Below are 22,315 nucleotides of genomic sequence, written 5' to 3' on the forward strand. Positions count from 1 at the left end.
AAAAAGATATATGAGACTGAACCTCCATGGTACTGATAGAGCATCTATCAATTCCGCCTGAGGATCCCTCGACCCATACCTCGGTAGCTTGGTATTGAGGCGGGATGTCATGAGATCTATCTCCGGCGTCCCGACTACCTGCATTTTTCTGCAAACACCTCGGGTTGAAGAGACCATTCCCCTGGGTGAAAGGATTGCCTGCTGAGGAAGTCCGCTTCCCAGTTATCCACATCCGGAATGTGGATATCTGACAGCGTACATTTGTGAGTCTCCGCCCACTCAATTATCGAAGATACTTTTCTCATTGCCAAGGAACTTCTCGTTCCCCTTGATGGTTGATATAAGCAACCCAGGTTATATTGTCTGATTGGAATCTGATAAACTGGGACGAACCCAGAAGGGGCCAAGCCTTCAAGGCATTGAAGATTGCCCGGAATTCCAAAATATTGATCGGAAGGGAGGACTCCTCCTGAATCCACAGAGCTTGTGCCTTCTTGGCACCCCAAACGGCTCCCCAGCCGGAAAGGCTTGCGTCCGTTGTCACAATCTCCCAGGACGGTCTCAAAAAGCACGTGCCTTGGGGCAGATGATCTGGACAGAGCCACCAGGAGAGCGAGTCTCGACAGGCTGTCCAGCACAATCTGTTGAGACAGATCTGAATAGTCGCCGTTCCATTGTCTCAGCAAGCATAGTTGTACGGGTCTGAGATGGAATCTAGCAAAAGGAATAATAATAATAATGTCCATGCAGGACACCGTGAGTCTGTTTACCTCCATACACTGAGCCACTGAAGGCCTCGAGGAGGCCTTGAGGGCAAGACATGCAGAAGTTAGCTTGGAATGTCTCTGATCTGTGAGGAATATTCTCATGGATATGGAGTCTATTATACTTCCCAGGAAATTCACCCTTGTACTTTGAGTAAGAGAACTCTTTTCCAAGTTTATCTTCCATCCATGTGATCGAAGAAGACTGAGAAGGGACTCTGAATGTTCTTCCGCTAGACAAAAAAATGGTGCCAGTCCCAAGATATCGTCCAGGTAAGGTGCTACTGCAATGCCTTGCGTTCTAGCAACGGCTAGAGGAGTCCCCAGAACCTTTGTAAATATCCTTGGAGCAGTAACTAGGCCAAAACTGAAGAGCTATGAACTGGAAGTGCTGATCCAGAAAAGCAAGCCTGTGAATCGGCATGTGAAGGTATGTATCCTTCAAGTCTATTGTGGTCATAAACTGTCCTTCCTGAACCAGAGGCAGGATTGACCTTAATGTTTCCATCTTGAAAGAGGGAACATTCAGAAAATTGTTTATCCACTTTAGGTCCAGAATTGGACCGAAAGTTCTCTCCTTAGGAACCACGAAAAGGTTTGAATAAAACCCCAAACCTCTTTCTGCTGTAGGTACCGGGACAATTACTCCTAGAGAGGAGAGATTCTATACGCAACCTAAGAAGGCAGCCCTCTTTTCTGGTCTTAACGAAAGACTGGAGAGTAGGAATCTGCCCCTGGGCGGATAAGACTTGAATCCTATCCTGTATCATTGAGATACAACCTCCAGGACCCAAGGATCCTGTACATCCTAGAACCAAGTGTCTGAAAAAAGAGACAGACAGTCTTCCCTCGACTCGATCTGATCCTGGATCAGGGGCCACCCCTTCATGCTGATGTGTTCTCGGCTGGCTTCTTAGTCTGTTTGGACTTATTCCAGGAGTGAGCCGGCTTTCAAGTACTCTTGGACTTCTGTCATTGCGACTTGTCAGCACGAAAGGAATGAAAATTAGACAGTTGCCGTCTCTTAGGCCTATTCTTCTTATCCTGTGGTAGGAAGGCACCCTTCCCTCCGGTAACCGTAGATATAATGGAGTCCAGTCCTTGACCAAATAAAATCGTCCCCTTGAAGGGAAGAGAAAGGAGTCTGGATTTAAAAGTCATATCCGCAGACCAAGACTTCAACCAGAGAGCCTGGCGGGCTAGAATCGCAAAGCCTGCAGCCTTTGCATTTATGTAAATCTGCATATTCACGTCACAGATGAAGGAGTTAGCAATTCTAAGTGCCTTAATTTTCTCCTGAATATTCTTGAGGGGAGTCTCCACCTCAATGAGCTACGACAGTGTCGCACCAGTAGGTAGCTGTTCCAGAAACAGCGGCTACAGCTGCCGCTGGTTGAAACATCTTCCTCAGAAAAGTTTTATTTTTTTTATCCATAGATTCTCTTAAAGAAGAACTATCCTCCAGAGGGATAGTAGTATGCTTAGCCAGCGTGGAGATAGCACCATCCACCTTTGGGATGGAGCCCCACAAATCGAATTGAGACTCAAGGACCGGGAATAATTTTTTTAAAGTAGACAAGGGGGAAAAAGAAGTTCCTACTCTTTCCAATTCGTTACTAATAATATTCGCCATCTTAACTGGCCCAGGAAAAGTCAGAGGGACCTTCCTATCTTTGTAAACCCTGTCTAATTTAGGGATCTTAGGCTCCTTAAGGAGTGTAGCCTCTGGAACCTCTAGAGTAGACAATCTCCTTTAATAAAAAAAACGCAGATGCTCAATTCTAAATCTAAAGGAGGGATCCTCCGCTAAAGGAGGTTAAGTAACTGAAGTCTCCGACTCAGAAAGTTCACCCTCTGAAGCTACAGAGGTTAACTCATCCTCGGATAGCTGGGATATAGTAGCTAAATCCGACAAATATTTAGATGACTCTAGGTCAGGAGAACTAGGTTTACCTCTCTCTTGCGTTTGTTAGAGAGGTAAGGCACTTAGGGCCGCAGACACCGCCGATTGTAACTGTGTGGTAAAGTCCGCGGGAAAAAAGCCCCCTCCAAATGAGGATTAGTTGAGCCACGGGGAACTGCATGTGGAGCAGGTAATGTAGAAAGAGTAATAATTTCTCGGGACCCAGATTCCTGAGAAGTAGACAGCTCAGAAGAGCTAATAGCGCTATCAGTATTAGCAGGCTTTTCTCCCTTCTTAGACTTTAGAACAGCGTTTAGGCAAATGGAACAAAATTGAGCAGGCGGGCAAACAGCCTCCTCACAATATAAACAGAAATTATTAATCAGTACAGAAGAAGCGGAGTGATGTCTGCAGCAGGATCTTAGAAAAGTAAATTTATGCTTACCTGATAAATTGATTTCTTCTATGATACGACGAGTCCACGGATTCATCCTTTACTTGTGGGATATTATCCTCCTGCTAACAGGAAGTGGCAAAGAGCACCACAGCAAAGCTGTCTATATAGCTCCTCCCTTGACTCCACCCCCCAGTCATTCGACCAAAGGTATAGGAAGAAAAAGGAGAAACTAAAAGGTGCAGAGGTGACTGAAGTTTTAAATCAAAAAATATAATTGTCTTAAATTGACAGGGGGGGCCGTGGACTTGTCGTATCATAGAAGAAATCAATTTATCAGGTAAGCATAAATTTACTTTTCTTCTATAAGATACGACGAGTCCATGGATTCATCCTTTACTTGTGGGATACAATACCAAAGCTACAGGACACGGGAGGGACAAGACAGATACCTAAACAGAAGGCACCACTGCTTGAAGAACTTTTCTCCCAAAAATAGCCTCCGAAGAAGCAAAAGTATCAAATTTGGAAAAGGTATGAAGGGAAGACCAAGTCGCAGCCTTACAAATCTGTTCAACAGAAGCATCGTTTTTAAAAGCCCATGTGGAAGCCACAGCTCTAGTAGAATGAGCTGTAATCTTTTCAGGAGGCTGCTGTCCAGCAGTCTCCTATGCCAAACGGATGATGCTTTTCAGCCAAAAAGAAAGAGAGGTAGCCGTAGCTTTTTGACCTCTACGCTTCCCAGAATAGACAACAAACAGAGAAGATGTTTGACGGAAATCCTTGGTCGCTTGCAAGTAAAACTTCAAGGCACAAACCACGTCCAAGTTATGTAGCAGACACTCCTTCTTAGAAGAAGGGTTAGGACACAGAGAAGGAACAACAATTTCCTGATTAATATTCTTATTAGAAACAACCTTAGGAAGGAATCCAGGTTTAGTATGCAAAACCACCTTATCAGAATGGAATATAAGATAAGGCGAGTCGCATTGAAACGCAGATAGCTCAGAAACTCTTCGAGCAGAAGAGATAGCAACTAAAAACAGAACTTTCAAAGATAGAAGTTTAATATCTATGGAATGCATAGGTTCAAACGGAACCCCTTGAAGAACATTAAGAACTAAATTCAAACTCCATGGCGGAGCAACAGGTTTAAACACAGGCTGAATTCTCACCAAAGCCTGACAAAACGACTGAACGTCTGGGATATCCGCCAGACGATTGTGTAGTTAGATTGACAAAGCAGAAATCTGTCCCTTTAAGGAACTAGCTGATAACCCCTTCTCCAATCCTCCTTGGAGAAAGGACAAAATCCAAGGAATCCTAACCCTACTCCATGAGTAGCCTTTGGATTCGCACCAATAAAGATATTTACGCCATATCTTATGATAAATTTTCCTAGTGACAGGCTTTCGAGCCTGAATCAAGGTATCTATGACCAACTCAGAGAATCCCCGCTTAGATAAAATCAAGCTTTCAATCTCCAGGCAGTCAGCCGCAGAGAAACTAGATTTGGATGCTGGAACGGACCCTGAATGAGAAGGTCCTGTCTCAGTGGCAGAGATGACATTTCCACCAGATCTGCATACCAAGTCCTGCGTGGCCACGCAGGTGCTATCAAGGTTACCGAAGCCCTCTCCTGTTTGATTCTGGCAATCAGACGAGGAAGGAGAGGAAAAGGAGGAAACACATAAGCCAGGTTGAACGACCACGGTACTGCTAGAGCATCTATCAGTACTGCTTGAGGATCCCTTGATCTGGACCCGTAACAAGGAAGTTTGGCATTCTGACGACATGCCATAAGATCGAAATTTTGGTGTGCCCCATTGATGAATCAATTGTGCAAACACCTCCGGATGGAGCTCCCACTCCCCCGGATGAAAAGTCTGACGACTTAGAAAATCCGCTCCCCAGTTCTCCACTCCTGGGATATAGATTGCTGATAGATGGCAAGAGTGATACTCTGCCCATTGAATTATTTTGGAAACCTCTATCATCGCTAGAGAACTCTATACATTAGGATTACTGCTTACCCTTTCCCTTATAGGGATACTGTCAGCCAATTCTGAAATAACACAGTCTCTCCAGAAAAAAATGACTGAACATACCTCAATGCTTGTAGCATGAAAAACGTTCCTCACACTGAAGTTTCTTAAGTATTCCTCAGCCATTCTGTGGGAACTACTCTGGATCTTAGTAACAACTGCTAAGATCATGTCATGAACCAAGCCTCCAGACGAAAAAGAAAAAGAAAAGGTCTGGGAGGCATTCTGCTAAGAAGGGCTGTGTGGGGATTTGAACCTGTGGCTCTGTGGTTGCTATTTCTGTTTGCTTACATGTTGAGCCACAGCCAGTTCTAGCAATAGCATGTATCTTAAAAGATCTGATAAATAACTATTTGCCTTACTTGTTATTACACCTGTGCAACACACAGGTGTTCTCAATTCTGGAATTAATCAGAACCAACCCTGTGCAAAACCTCCCTATTTAAGGATGGCTTTTAGTCTGCATTTTTGTCTTCACATTGTATCTGTTTTGTCAAGTCAGAACCTGTTTCCTGTATTTCTTTGGAGAAAGATTTCCTTTGCACCTGTTTACAAGGTATTACCAGGAGAAAGCCTTTACCTTTAAACCTGTTACCAATCTACAAGTTTGTTTCCTGCTTTATGCAATTCCTGCACTTGGCCATTGCCAGGAGAAAGATTTCCTTTGCACTGTTTACAAGGTATTACCAGGAGAAAGCCTTTACCTTTAAACCTGTTACCAATCTTCAAGTTTGTTTCCTGCCTTGTGCATTTCCTGCACTCAGCAATTACAAGGAGAGAGACTTTACCTTTAAACCTGTTACCAGTTTGCAAGTTGTTTCCTGCATTGTGCAATTCCTGCACTCAGCAATTACAAGGAGAGAGACTTTACCTTTAAACCTGTTACCAGTTTGCAAGTTGTTTCCTGCATTGTGCAATTCCTGCACTCAGCAATTACAAGGAGAGAGACTTTACCATTAAACCTGCTACCTGTTTACAAGTTGTTTTCTGCCTTGTGCAAATCTTACATTTCAGTTATTACCAAGAGAAAGACTTTCCTTTTTGAATCTGCATCTCTGCTTACTAGTTTTCTTTATTTTCACTCCTGCTGTATGTGGTCTTAACATACCTGAGTAGCATATTTAAATATTCTGCAAGTATTTGCTTAAACAAAGTATTTTGTTGTTTAAATAAATTTGTTTTCATTTTCAATCAGTATGGCTTCTACTAATCTTCCTTTAAAGCAACTGTTCCAGACAATGAGGCTCTCACATGATATCCTGAGACAGAACATGACAGAATGTGAAGACCTTAAAAGAGAGCCCTCTGGGATTATTGCTGTATTGGATTCAGTGTTAAAGTTTATTAAGGACATACTCATTAACTTTATGGAGCTGGTGGAAATGTTATCTCTCCCAACCGAAACCTTGTCTAAAGTTACCTCCCAAACAAGGAAAGGTTTTAAAGAACCCTTAACAGAAGAGGAGAAAATTCGGCGAAGACAACTTAACCTCTGTTTCTATTGTGGGGGACCTGGTCACCGCATCACAGGGTGTCCAGTAAGACCTCCTAGAGGATCAAGTCAAGATACAGCCAAGTTGAAAATGAACTCTGATGTTAAGGGAACAAATTATACTTCCACTAGCAAACTGTATGATACCCCTGGAGATGACCCAGCTATGGAGAATACATCTATTCTACAAACAACCGTTTCTAACACGCTTCAAGAAATGGTACCTGATTTGAAACAGATGGTCATTGGGAGTACAACTCCAACTACATCCATTACCCATACCACTGCGTCTGTTTCTGCATCAACCACATTGGGGAACTCTGCAAAAATACCTCCTGGAAATCCTGCACATTACCTTGTTTCTGCCCTGGCTGGAGATCCAGCTAACAAAAGTCACTCATCAGACATAAAAGTGACAAACCTTCCAGCTGAATCAGACTCTGCCAATTCTAAAGATCCACACCTCCTTGTACCACCTTCACCCAGCTACTCATTGACTGAGAAAGAATTGGATGAGATGGTTGAATTGGATATAAATGACACAGAAAATGAATTCCTGGACTCTGAAGGAGAGGTCATACCTTACCCGGAGGTACTCTACCCATCAGGCAGATATGACCCAGATAACGAATTCCTTGACTCTGAAGGAGAGGTCTTTTCCTACCCGGAGGTACCCTGCCCATCAGCCAGTCCATTGCAAGCTGCTGGGTATAATCAGGAACCTCTAAATCAAAACTGTCTTGGTTTTTCAGCTCTTGTTATGCCTACAGGGATATCTTCTAAGGGTCCACAATCTCAGGCAGCTGTTCCAAGCAAAGAATCCATTCCGTCTGATTGTATTAGGGCTTCAAATGGAACACTTGTTAGTAAATCCCACCTTCAGATGTTTGAACAGGCTTTGAGCGCCCAGAGTGCGCTCTTTGGAGGGGGCATCTGTCATGAACCAAGCCTCCAGACGAAAAAGAAAAAGAAAAGGTCTGGGAGGCATTCTGCTAAGAAGGGCTGTGTGGGGATTTGAACCTGTGGCTCTGTGGTTGCTATTTCTGTTTGCTTACATGTTGAGCCACAGCCAGTTCTAGCAATAGCATGTATCTTAAAAGATCTGATAAATAACTATTTGCCTTACTTGTTATTACACCTGTGCAACACACAGGTGTTCTCAATTCTGGAATTAATCAGAACCAACCCTGTGCAAAACCTCCCTATTTAAGGATGGCTTTTAGTCTGCATTTTTGTCTTCACATTGTATCTGTTTTGTCAAGTCAGAACCTGTTTCCTGTATTTCTTTGGAGAAAGATTTCCTTTGCACCTGTTTACAAGGTATTACCAGGAGAAAGCCTTTACCTTTAAACCTGTTACCAATCTACAAGTTTGTTTCCTGCTTTATGCAATTCCTGCACTTGGCCATTGCCAGGAGAAAGATTTCCTTTGCACTGTTTACAAGGTATTACCAGGAGAAAGCCTTTACCTTTAAACCTGTTACCAATCTTCAAGTTTGTTTCCTGCCTTGTGCATTTCCTGCACTCAGCAATTACAAGGAGAGAGACTTTACCTTTAAACCTGTTACCAGTTTGCAAGTTGTTTCCTGCATTGTGCAATTCCTGCACTCAGCAATTACAAGGAGAGAGACTTTACCTTTAAACCTGTTACCAGTTTGCAAGTTGTTTCCTGCATTGTGCAATTCCTGCACTCAGCAATTACAAGGAGAGAGACTTTACCATTAAACCTGCTACCTGTTTACAAGTTGTTTTCTGCCTTGTGCAAATCTTACATTTCAGTTATTACCAAGAGAAAGACTTTCCTTTTTGAATCTGCATCTCTGCTTACTAGTTTTCTTTATTTTCACTCCTGCTGTATGTGGTCTTAACATACCTGAGTAGCATATTTAAATATTCTGCAAGTATTTGCTTAAACAAAGTATTTTGTTGTTTAAATAAATTTGTTTTCATTTTCAATCAGTATGGCTTCTACTAATCTTCCTTTAAAGCAACTGTTCCAGACAATGAGGCTCTCACATGATATCCTGAGACAGAACATGACAGATCATCAGTCTCCAGGCAGAAATCTTCATCCTTCTGCGGCCTGGGAGAAAATAGCACACACCGGTACCATTTAAAATAAAAAAGTCTTGCTTGAAGAAAATAAAAACTAACATTTTATCACCTCTTTCACTTTACCCTTCCTATTACGTAGAGTAGGCAAAGATAATGACTGGGGGGTGGAGTCAAGGGAGGAGCTAGATAGACAGCTTTGCTGTGGTGCTCTTTGCCACTTCCTGTTAGCAGGAAAATAATAATATCCCACAAGTAAAGGATGAATCCGTGGACTCGTCGTATCTTATAGAAGAAAATGAAAGACCGCACCCAGTCACGTGGTACGTAAGACAGGACTTCCCCTGCTATGAAAAAGGGCGCCAAGCTATTATGAGCTGAGTAACACTTCAAAAACGAAAGTGAAACCCGTTTGTTCCAAACAAAAAAGAAACACTGTCTATGAGCCTAAAAAACTCTCACATTAAAGGGACAGTCAACACCAGACTTTTTGTTGCTTAAAAAGATAAATAATCCTTTTATTACCCATTCCCCAGTTTTGCATAACCAACACTGTTATATTAATACACTTTTTTACTGCTGTGACTATCTTGTATCTAAGCATTTTCTGACCGCCCCTAATCACATGACTTTTAGTTATTATCTATTTACTTGCATTTTAGCCAATTAGTGGAGTATCTGCCACTAGCCACGGGCGTGATCACAATGTTATCTATATGGTTTACATGAACTAGCTCTCCCCTGTCGTGAAAAGCAAATACAAAAGCATGTGATTAAAGGCGGGCTTCAAGGGCTTAGAAATGATCATATGAGCCTTCCTAGGTTTGCTTTCAACTAGAATACCAAGAGAACAAAGCAAAATTGTTGATAAAAGTAAATTGGAAAGTTGGTTAAAATTGCATGCCCTATTTGAAAAATAAAAGGTTTTTTTGGACTTGACTGTCCCTTTAAGCAGATAAAAAAATCCCTAAACTGTGCAAATAATCTCCCCGAAGGAGATAAACAAACAGTCTTACCCTCCAGGATCCATGCTGTGGAAGAACAGGTACAGCCTCTCAAGTGTGACAGTCTTGCAGCAGTGCTTCTGACATGGACAACAATGATTGCTCAGGAGCTGTTAGCTGTTAGTCTGGATGGGTTCGCAGAAACATTTTCCCTGCATCTGCAGGCTAACTTCATTCAATACTCTCACTGAGAGGTTGACATGATTACTTAAAACTCCAGTCCTTTCTCGAAGGGAACATACCCATTACAGGACTATCCAAATCTTCTGACACTTCTCTGCCACCTCCTTTAGTGACGAAAGGCAAAGAATGACTGAGGGATAGAGGAAGTGTGAGGGATATTTAAGCCTTTGGCTGGGGTGTCTTTGCATCCTCCTGGTGGCCAGGTGTTGTATTTCCCAACAGTAAGGAATGAAGTCGTGGACTCTCCATGCCTTATGGAAGGAAATCTAGATGGATTAAATTAACATTTGGTAGACTCTCTCTGGAGTCAATGTAATAGAAGGTACAGAGCAGATCTAGTCAAGGAAAAAAAGACTATAGTTTATTGTAGCCTACCTTTCAAAATGTACATAAATTGTAATAGACAGACAGTGAGTTCAGCTTAACAGTCTTAATTCCTATGTCTTCAAATAAAATATGCGTTCTATGAAATGTTTCTCATTAATTAGTATTATAGAAGTAAAAGCATTTTTATCTAAATTAAACTAAAATCACCTTTTAAATAGATAAATGTGCAAGTTAAGCACAGATCAACAGAAAGTAGTGATGCACCGAAATGGAAACTCAGGACCGAAACCCAATCTGAAAATCCAGGATGCACTTGGCCGAAAATCCAAAACGGATACCGAAAATGTATTTTTTCCAATTATTTTTTTTTAGTTTTTTGTTTGCATATTTAGAGCCAATAAAAAAGCCCACACTTTTATTGAAAGTAACACACTAAAATTGGACAAAAATATCTTAAAACAATAATATGCTACAAAATTTTACCAAGAAAAATTTTTGGCCAAAATGTTTCTGCGACCAAAATTTTGGTGCATCCCTACTTAACACAATTATAAATATCAATATACTGTATTATTCTTCATTTAGTTCTATGTAACAGAATCATATTTAACAGTTTTTTGTTTTTTTACCAAATATCCAAATAAAGTATATTTAAATTTCGGTGCACCCCTAACAGAAAGTATGGACATATAATAATTTACAATAGAGCTGATGGATTTCAACATAACTGTCCATAATCATAGATATAAATTAGCGCTGCGGAATCTGTTGGCGCACTACAAATAACCAATAATAATATTAATCTAAATTACCCTCTGCGGGCAATAACTTAAAAATAGGTCACACATCTTCACTGGTCAGTTAAAACAAACACAAATAAATAATTAACTGCTTACTGGCTGACTGAAATGGACAATACTCAAAGTTATCACTGATTTACAAGTTACTATTTAATCATTACTTGAAGGGAATAATGGGACTAATTCTGAACAAAATCTAAAATTAGGATTAACTCAAATACCAGTCTCAACAGATACAAAGACATTAATTTACTATGGTCTCTATAGTAAGACAACTCAAATACAGACTGGTATTTAAACAAACCAATATGTCAAATCCACAAATAATTAAAAAAAAACTTATTTACTCCCAGTAATTTATATCCCAGTCAAACGGACTGACCTGCTGACAGATACTGCGAAGAACATATTTTGCATAAACATCAAGACTAGCGGTTTCAATGGATACAGCCCGACCCCCTGCTTTCTTGTTTGCCAAGTCCTCCTCAGTGATATCATCAGTTCCCGCCGGTAAAGAAAAACCTGAACCTTTCAACTCTGCATCACCTGCAGAAAGAGAGCAAGATAAGAAAACAAGGCCTACGGGGAAATGGAAAAGAGATCACTAGTACCACAACTTACCCAGCACAAACACAGCCTTTAGCACTGCAAAGACGGCTCCATCAACAATACGATTCTGGGAAGCGGCTAACAGATGGCGATCACAAGATGAGCGGATGCCAACTGCTGGTTTACCTTTAAGAAACAGGAATATTTATGCATTGGAAATAAGGCCTTAAACTCACTTATTCAGTACTTGCTGAAATTCTAAGCCCATCTTTTGTTACTACTACTTAGCAGCCGCCTTTTACCCTCTCTTTAAACCTTAAAGCTCCTCCCCAACAAACACACTGCAGGAGGTTACTCACTGCCATCTGGTTCACATGGGTTCAGCTGTGGGGTCTTGAATAAATGCAGTAAAATGCGGCATGTTAGTCGAGCGCCAGCTTCAGAGTCCTGCTCACTGCAAGCTAAGAGAACACAGTTGATTTGTATTACTAAATACAAAGAAAGGTATTTCAAAACTGTGGTTAGACAAACAAACCAACTCAAAACTAGAACTGATAAGAAGCAGATTCATATAGATGAACAATATCTTAAGACCAAACAAAAGGAATACAATAGTTTCAACGTGTTTCAAAAATCCTAAATTGAGAGCGGAGGTGCATGCTTAAAGTGAATGTAAATTTAGGTGATAAAGTGCTCGGTTTTTAAAAATCTGATCAAAAACAGGGGCACTTTAATTCAACGAAATTTACATTTCACTCGTGTTGTGAAAATACTTACCTTTTAATCTTGCCAGCCACTCCAGCGATTCCCCGGTTGTCGCAAGCCTCTTCCTACGTCAGAAATGACGGATCGGTCATCCTTCAATAACGGCTCCCCCCGGGGGGAATCAGTGTCTGATTCAATGCCATCATTGGAGTAAGCCGGATTCCTCATTTTAGACCCGGGAAGAGGCTTTGCGATGGGCAGGGGAAGAGATGCAGCGGCTGTCAAGATTAAAAGGTATGTATTTTCACAACACGAGTGAAATGTAAATTTTGATAAATTAAAGTGCCCTTGTCTATAATCTGATTTTTTAAACCGGGCACTTTATCATCTAAAATTTACATTTACTTTAAGTCACAAATAATATCAACTTGGATGTAATGTATTCAACTTCATGTATAACTTCCACTCTCGACGGCTCTGAGAATTGGAAAATGCACAATTTTGAGAGCTAAATTACAATATATACACACATATATATATATATATATATATATATATATATATATATATATACATACACACACCCGCGCACACCCGCACACACACATAAAGACTGTATATATATTTTTTTAAGCTAGGTATGATACTACCGCAAGAGGTATTTTAATAAATAGTGCCAATACAAAACTATAAAACATTTACACACTGGTATATGTTTCTAGGGGTCAAAGGGAAAGTAAACAACTTATCTGTTTTGCTATAAAGTAACATAAGAGTGTAAACATCTTGTTTTTTTTTATAGCTAAACCATCAGTTGCCTTAAATGGAAGATCCAATACAGTATACACAAATTTTCATATAACTGCATGTAATAGACACAACTATAAAGAAGAATATGCAGATACTGATATAAAAATCCAGAATAAAACATTTTAAAAAACATGCTTAGAAGCTCCCAATTTAGCACGGTTGATGAGGTTAGGCTGGGATGCCCACTGAAATGGGCTGAGTGAGCCAGAGGAGCAGACACCCCCCCCATTCCCTTCATATGAAAAGACCCATTACACAAGCAGTAGTCTGTAGACATCAGTATACATCTAAAACGTTGGGGCTTAATTAGGAGTCTGAAAATCAGCACAATGTTATTTAAAAATAAGCAAACCTATATATTTTTACAAAAACACCCCCAGATGGTCTGTATAAATGGACCATCTACCAAACATTTATGCAAAGAAAAATCTAGTGTACAGTGTCCCTTAAAGTCTGCAGACGTGGTGAGACAAGGTCATTATGTTAGCATAAAGTGTTTCATTTTGCAGTTGTTACTGCTTAAGCCAATTAGGGAAAAATGTGTAGCAGGGTAGACATAAAAACATCTGCAGTGTGCGTTTCCGGCTCTGAGAACTAGAAAAACATAATTTATGCTTACCTGATAAATTCCTTTCTTCTGTTGTGTGATCAGTCCACGGGTCATCATTACTTCTGGGATATTATCTGCTCCCCTACAGGAAGTGCAAGAGGATTCACCCAGCAGAGTTGCTATATAGCTCCTCCCCTCTACGTCACCTCCAGTCATTCGACCAAAGACCAACGAGAAAGGAGAAACCAAGGGTGTAGTGGTGACTGAATTATAATTTAAAAAATATGTACCTGCCTTAAAAAACAGGGCGGGCCGTGGACTGATCACACAACAGAAGAAAGGAATTTATCAGGTAAGCATAAATTATGTTTTCTTCTGTTATGTGTGATCAGTCCACGGGTCATCATTACTTCTGGGATACCAATACCAAAGCAAAAGTACACGGATGACGGGAGGGATAGGCAGGCTCATTAAACAGAAGGAACCACTGCCTGAAGAACCTTTCTCCCAAAAATAGCCTCCGAAGAAGCAAAAGTGTCAAATTTGTAAAATTTGGAAAAAGTATGAAGCGAAGACCAAGTTGCAGCCTTGCAAATCTGTTCAACAGAGGCCTCATTCTTAAAGGCCCAAGTGGAAGCCACAGCTCTAGTGGAATGAGCTGTAATTCTTTCAGGAGGCTGCTGTCCAGCAGTCTCATAGGCTAAACGTATTATGCTACGAAGCCAAAAAGAGAGAGAGGTAGCAGAAGCTTTTTGACCTCTCCTCTGTCCAGCATAAACGACAAACAGGGAAGAAGTTTGGCGAAAATCTTTAGTTGCCTGCAAGTAGAACTTGAGGGCACAAACTACATCCAGATTGTGTAGAAGACGTTCCTTCTTTGAAGAAGGATTTGGACACAAGGATGGAACAACAATCTCTTGATTGATATTCCTGTTAGTGACTACCTTAGGTAAGAACCCAGGTTTAGTACGCAGAACTACCTTGTCTGAGTGAAAGATCAGATAAGGAGAATCACAATGTAGGGCTGATAATTCAGAGACTCTTCGAGCCGAGGAAATAGCCATTAAAAATAGAACTTTCCAAGATAACAATTTTATATCAATGGAATGAAGGGGTTCAAACGGAACACCCTGTAAAACGTTAAGAACTAAGTTTAAACTCCATGGCGGAGCAACAGTTTTAAACACAGGCTTGATCCTAGTTAAAGCCTGACAAAAGGCCTGAATGTCTGAATTTTCTGACAGACGCCTGTGTAACAAGATGGACAGAGCTGAGATCTGTCCCTTTAATGAGCTAGCCGATAAACCCTTTTCTAAACCTTCTTGTAGAAAAGACAATATCCTAGGAATCCTAACCTTACTCCAGGAGTAATCTTTGGATTCACACCAGTATAGGTATTTACGCCATATTTTATGGTAAATCTTTCTGGTAACAGGCTTCCTAGCCTGTATCAGGGTATCAATAACCGACTCAGAAAAACCACGTTTTGATAAAATCAAGCGTTCAATTTCCAAGCAGTCAGCTTCAGAGAAGTTAGACTTTGATGTTTGAATGGACCCTGAATCAGAAGGTCCTGTCTTAGAGGTAGAGACCAAGGCGGACAGGATGACATGTCCACTAGATCTGCATACCAAGTCCTGCGCGGCCATGCAGGCGCTATTAGAATCACTGATGCTCTCTCCTGTTTGATTTTGGCAATCAATCGAGGAAGCAGTGGGAAGGGTGGAAACACATAAGCCATCCTGAAGTTCCAAGGTGCTGTCAAAGCATCTATCAGAACCGCTCCCGGATCCCTGGATCTGGATCCGTAGCGAGGAAGTTTGGCGTTCTGGCGAGACGCCATGAGATCTATCTCTGGTTTGCCCCAACGTTGAAGTATTTGGGCAAAGACCTCCGGATGAAGTTCCCACTCCCCCGGATGAAGAGTCTGGCGACTCAAGAAATCCGCCTCCCAGTTCTCCACTCCCAGGATGTGGATTGCTGACAGGTGGCAAGAGTGAGACTCTGCCCAGCGAATTATCTTTGATACTTCTATCATTGCTAGGGAGCTTCTTGTCCCTCCTTGATGGTTGATGTAAGCTACAGTCGTGATGTTGTCCGACTGAAACCTGATGAACCCCCGAGTGTTTAACTGGGGCCAAGCTAGAAGGGCATTGAGAACTGCTCTCAATTCCAGAATGTTTATTGGCAGGAGACTTTCCTCCTGACTCCATTGTCCCTGAGCCTTCAGAGAATTCCAGACAGCGCCCCAACCTAGAAGGCTGGCGTCTGTTGTTACAATTGTCCAGTCCGGCCTGCTGAACGGCATCCCCCTGGACAGATGTGGCCGAGAAAGCCACCATAGAAGAGAGTTTCTGGTCTCTTGATCCAGATTCAGAGTGGGGGACAAATCTGAGTAATCCCCATTCCACTGACTCAGCATGCACAATTGCAGCGGTCTGAGATGTAGGCGTGCAAAGGGAACTATGTCCATTGTTGCTACCATTAAGCCGATCACCTCCATGCATTGAGCTACTGACGGGAGTTGAATGGAATGAAGGACACGGCATGCATTTAGAAGCTTTGTTAATCTGTCTTCTGTCAGATAAATCTTCATTTCTACAGAATCTATAAGAGTCCCCAAGAATGGAACTCTTGTGAGAGGAAAGAGAGAACTCTTCTTTTCGTTCACTTTCCATCCATGCGACCTTAGAAATGCCAGAACTAACTCTGTATGAGACTTGGCAGTTTGAAAGCTTGAAGCTTGTATCAGAATGTCGTCTAGGTACGGAGCTACCGAAATTCCTCGCGGTCTTAGTACCGCCAGAAGGGCACCCAGAACCTTTGTAAAGATTATTGGAGCCGTAGCCAATCCGAATGGAAGGGCTACAAACTGGTAATGCCTGTTTAAGAAGGCAAACCTTAGATACCGGTAATGATCTTTGTGAATCGGTATGTGAAGGTAAGCATCCTTTAAATCCACTGTGGTCATGTACTGACCCTCTTGGATCATGGGTAAGATTGTCCGAATAGTTTCCATTTTGAACGATGGAACTCTTAGGAATTTGTTTAGGATCTTTAAATCCAAGATTGGCCTGAAAGTTCCCTCTTTTTTGGGAACCACAAACAGGTTTGAGTAAAACCCTTGTCCTTGTTCCGACCGCGGAACCGGATGGATCACTCCCATTAATAATAGATCTTGTACACAGCGTAGAAACGCGTCCTTCTTTATTTGGTTTGTTGACAACCTTGACAGATGAAATCTCCCTCTTGGGGGAGAGAATTTGAAGTCTAAAAGGTATCCCTGAGATATGATCTCTAGCGCCCAGGGATCCTGGACATCTCTTGCCCAAGCCTGGGCGAAGAGAGAGAGTCTGCCCCCCACTTGATCCGGTCCCGGATCGGGGGCCCTCGGTTCATGCTGTCTTTGGGGCAGCAGCAGGTTTACTGGCCTGCTTGCCCTTGTTCCAGGACTGGTTAGGCTTCCAGCCTTGTCTGTAACGAGCAACAGCTCCTCCCTGTTTTGGTGCAGTGGAAGTTGGCGCTGCTCCTGCTTTGAAATTCCGAAAGGGACGAAAATTAGACTGTCTAGCCTTAGCTTTGGCTTTGTCTTGAGGTAGAGCGTGGCCCTTACCTCCTGTAATGTCAGCAATAATTTCTTTCAAACCGGGCCCAAATAAAGTTTGCCCCTTGAAAGGTATATTAAGTAATTTGGACTTAGAAGTTACATCAGCCGACCAGGATTTTAGCCACAGCGCCCTGCGTGCCTGAATGGCGAATCCTGAATTCTTAGCCGTAAGTTTGGTTAAATGTACTACGGCCTCCGAAATGAATGAATTAGCTAGTTTAAGGACTCTAAGCCTGTCCGTAATGTCGTCCAGCGTAGCTGAACTAAGGTTCTCTTCCAGAGACTCAATACAAAATGCTGCCGCAGCCGTGATCGGCGCGATGCATGCAAGGGGTTGTAATATAAAACCTTGTTGAATAAACATTTTCTTAAGGTAACCCTCTAATTTTTTATCCATAGGATCTGAAAAAGCACAGCTATCCTCCACCGGGATAGTGGTACGCTTAGCTAAAGTAGAAACTGCTCCCTCCACCTTAGGGACCGTTTGCCATAAGTCCCGTGTGGTGGCGTCTATTGGAAACATCTTTCTAAATATTGGAGGGGGTGAGAACGGCACACCGGGTCTATCCCACTCCTTAGTAACAATTTCAGTTAATCTCTTAGGTATAGGAAAAACGTCAGTACTCGCCGGTACCGCAAAGTATTTATCCAACCTACACATTTTCTCTGGTATTGCAACAGCGTTACAATCGTTGAGAGCTGCTAAGACCTCCCCTAGCAATACACGGAGGTTATCCAATTTAAATTTAAAATTTGAAATATCTGAATCCAATCTGTTTGGATCAGAACCGTCACCTACAGAATGAAGCTCTCCGTCCTCATGCTCTGCAAGCTGTGACGCAGTATCAGACATGGCCCTAGAATTATCAGCGCACTCTGTTCTCACCCCAGAGTGATCACGCTTGCCTCTTAGTTCTGGTAATTTAGCCAAAACTTCAGTCATAACAGTAGCCATATCTTGTAATGTTATCTGTAATGGCTGCCCAGATGTACTAGGCGCCATAATATCACGCACCTCCCGGGCGGGAGATGCAGGTACTGACACGTGAGGCGAGTTAGTCGGCATAACTCTCCCCTCGCTGGTTGGTGAAATTTGTTCAATTTGTACAGATTGGCTTTTATTTAAGGTAGCATCAATACAGTTAGTACATAAATTTCTATTGGGCTCCACCTTGGCATTGGAACAAATGACACAGGTATCTTCCTCTGAATCAGACATGTTTAACACACTAGCAATAAACATGCAACTCGGTTACAATTTTATTTAATAAAAACGTACTGTGCCTCAAGAAGCACTAAACGATTAAATGACAGTTGAAATAATGAACTGAAAAACAGTTATAGCATCACTCTTAACAAACAACACGACTTTTTAGCAAAGGTTTGTTCCCATTAGTAAAATAACACCAATTAAATTTTAAACATAAAAATTACAGAGCAACGTTTTAAATCACAGTCACTATATAAGTCTCACAGCTCTGCTGAGAGAATCTACCTCCCTTCAAAGAAGTTTGAAGACCCCTGAGTTCTGTTAGAGATGAACCGGATCATGCAGAAAAACTGACTGGAAATTTTTGATGCGTAGCAAAGAGCGCCAAAAACGGCCCCTCCCTCTCACACACAGCAGTGAGAGAGAAACGAAACTGTCATAATTAACACAAGCAAACTGCCAAGTGGAAAAATAATGCCCAAATACTTATTCACTCAGTACCTCATTAATGCAAACGATTCTACATTCCAGCAAAAACGTTTAACATGAAAAATACCTAATAAAAGGTTTAATGTACTTTTACAGAGTAATTCCGGTGAAATACCATCCCCAGAATACTAAAGTGTCGAGTATACATACATGTTCATTATAACGGTATGGCAGGATTTTTTCATCAATTCCATTCAGAAAATAAAAACTGCGACATACCTCAATGCAGATTCAACTGCCCGCTGTCCCCTGATCTGAAGTTTTTACCTCCCTCAGATGGCCGAGAAACAGCAATATGATCTTAACTACTCCGGTTAAAATCATAAGAAAAACTCTGGTAGATTCTTCTTCAAACTCTGCCAGAGAGGTAATAACACGCTCCGGTGCTATTGTAAAATAACAAACTTTTGATTGAAGTTCTAAAAACTAAGTATAATCACCATAGTCCTCTCACACCTCCTATCTAGTCTTTGGGTGCAAGAGAATGACTGGAGGTGACGTAGAGGGGAGGAGCTATATAGCAACTCTGCTGGGTGAATCCTCTTGCACTTCCTGTAGGGGAGCAGATAATATCCCAGAAGTAATGATGACCCGTGGACTGATCACACATAACAGAAGAAATACACAATTTTCAGAGCTAAATTATATAAACTTTAAACACTATTCACTCAAAAGGTAGACATATATTTGGATTTATAATAATTAGCCTTGCATTGAATTACAATCTAGCCATCCAAGTTAATTTGAAGAAGTTGAAGTTAAAATGTTAAAATAAATAAGATGCAGAGTTCACAATTTAAAAGGAAAATTAAACCCAAAATATTTATTTCATGATTCAAATAGAGCATTTCGATTTTAAACCACTTTACGATTTACTTCTATTATCTAATTTGTGTTGTTCTTTTGCTATCCTTTATTGGAAAGCATACCTAAATAGGATCAGAAGCAGCAATGCACTACTTAGAGCGAGTTACAGACAGGTGACTCCACATATATGCCTCGTCACTGGTTCACTCAATGATTTTAGCTATCTCACATTAAGGGCTTGCTTACTTTGCAACTCCTTCAATAAAGAATATCAAGAGAACGAAGTAGATTTAATATACAAGTAATTTGGAAAGTTGTTTAAAAAGGATGGACAAATAGTGGAGAGATCTATCAGCATAAAGAAGCAACATGGTAACACCATCTCAAGATGTCCGAAATATAAAAAATAAAATAAGATTTCAGAGACAAAGATCCAGGAAAGTTTCCATTTCAGAAAGGCAGCAAAAGGGAAGCCTGAGCTTTCTCATAGCAAGATGCACACAAGGCCCTCATGGTAACCAGATATGCAGAGCACCTGCTCCATGGCCAAGTCTGCAACCTATGTAATCAATCAGTGAGTCTTCTGGAAGCAAACGCAGCATCAGCAGTGTACAGCAGAGGTAAGCCAAGTTTATCCTCTCACTAAAGCACTGGTTTTCAAACCTGTTTTCAGGATTAGCTTGGATAAGAGCAGGTAAAATAACCATGTTTATTAATCAGCTGATTAGTTCAGATATCCTCAAAATGTGGTCTGTTAGGAAAGCCTGAGAACAGGTTTGAAAAACAGTGTACTAAAGAGAATAAAGTTTGGTGCAGCATCTAAAAGTGGTTTTAGTCTATGGTTAGCTCCATGAAAGCTCCACCTAATTCTGCCCCATTTTTCTGTAATTTAAGTCAGAAAATTAAGAGTTTTTCCAATTCTGCTAATCAGTAGACCATAATGCGGGCTAGACAAGCCTGTCCCTAAAAACGTCAACAGAGATGATCAGATAAGGAATTGCAAAACAATGATCTTTTATCTACTCCAGTAACAAATTTGGATTGGCTCCTGCAAAGAATGTAAATTATGGGTGGAGTTTGACTACTGACAAGCAATAGCAGAAAGCAATGTGCAAATGCATTCCAATTATTTTCAATCTCTCCAATTATTTTCAATCTCACCAACTATGCTAATTTATTGCAAGGCTACAGAGAAATCTTGCCATTACAAGATGTTTACAGTCCCTTTAGATGGACACAAGTCAAAATCATAATTTATGTAAATCTTACATGACAAATTAATTTCTTTCATGGTGGCGAGAGTCCACTAGCCGTTACGTATGGGATATACATTCCTACAAGGTGGAGGCAAAGTTTCCCAAACCTCAAAAGTCTATAAAAAAAAAAAAAAAAAAAAAAAAAAAAAACCTCACTCTCACCACCATGAAATAATTTAATTTATCAGGTAAGTTCTAACAAATTATTTTTTCTTTCATATAGGTGGCGAGAGTCCGCTAGCTGTTACGTATGGGATATAAATACCCAAGATGTGGAAGTCTACAAGTACAGGGAAAAAGGAGGGATAAAATAAAAAAATTTGGCTAAGAAATTAAACCCATAACCCAAAATAATGTCTCATCACATTAACTCACTATAGAGGAACAATTATCAAAACTGAGACAACTGGCTGAAGGACCTTTCTACCAAAAGCTGCTTCTGACGAGGGAAAAACATCAAAATGGTAACATTTTGTAAAAGGTATGTAGAGAAGACCAAGTGACTGCTTTGCAATTTTGATCAACTGAAGCCTCATTCTTGAAAGCCTAAGATGCGGCAACCAATCTTTTAGAATGAGCTGTAATTCTTTGAGGCGGAGGCTGACCACCAAAGAAGCTTTGTGAATCACATGTTTTAACCAAGAGGCTAAAGAAATAGCAGAGGCCTTCAGGCCTTTCTTAGGGCCAGAAAAAAAGAACAAACAGGCTAGAAGTCTGTCTGAAATCCTTAGTAGCATCAACATATTGCAATGCTCTAATAACATCACAATTCAATGCTCCAACAACATCCAAAGAATGTAAAGATTTTTTAGTAGCATTTTTTGGATTAGGACAGAAGGAAGGAATGATAATGTCCCTATTAATGTTGTGAGAGTTAACTTTTTGTAAAAAATAGTGCCTGCAAAATAGCCTTATCCTGATGGAAAAATCAGATAAGGAGACTCACAAGAGAGCAGATAATTCAGAAACTCTTCTAGCTGAAGAGATGGCCACAACCAACATTGTTATATTAATACACTTTATAACATTTAAACCTCTAAATGTCTGCCTGTTTCAAAGGCTCTATTGACAATGTGTTCACGCCCAAGAAGTTATTTAAAATTTAGCACAACACAGAACTAACTGCAAGTCAATAGTCATGTGAGAGGGGGCTGTCAAAAGATGCTTAGATACAAGGTAATCACAGAGGTAAAAAGTATATTAATATAACATTTTTGGTTATGCAAAACTGGGGAATGGGTAATAAAGGGATTATCTATCTTTTAAAACAAACATTCTATTGTAGACTATCTTTAAATTTCCCTTTTGACTTTATGTCCTGGGGAAGAAAAACTCCCTTACCTCTAGTAACCGTAGAAATCATAGAATC

At 40.9% G+C, this 22,315-nt stretch overlaps 1 protein-coding gene across 1 annotated transcript in view; it reads right to left on the reverse strand.

Annotated features, from left to right (window-relative positions):
* The window catches only part of MED12 (mediator complex subunit 12), a 588,898-nt gene that overhangs the window by 443,486 nt on the left and 123,097 nt on the right, over positions 1–22,315 (reverse strand). Inside the window, exons 24-26 of the mRNA XM_053699086.1 lie at positions 11,872–11,973; positions 11,585–11,698; positions 11,346–11,509 (exon numbers count right to left, since the gene is read on the reverse strand). Coding sequence (XP_053555061.1) covers positions 11,346–11,509; positions 11,585–11,698; positions 11,872–11,973 — 380 coding nt within the window. The remainder of the gene's footprint in view (positions 1–11,345; positions 11,510–11,584; positions 11,699–11,871; positions 11,974–22,315) is intronic.

The sequence above is a fragment of the Bombina bombina genome, chromosome 1, assembly GCF_027579735.1.
Source record: "Bombina bombina isolate aBomBom1 chromosome 1, aBomBom1.pri, whole genome shotgun sequence".
NCBI lineage: Eukaryota > Metazoa > Chordata > Amphibia > Anura > Bombinatoridae > Bombina > Bombina bombina.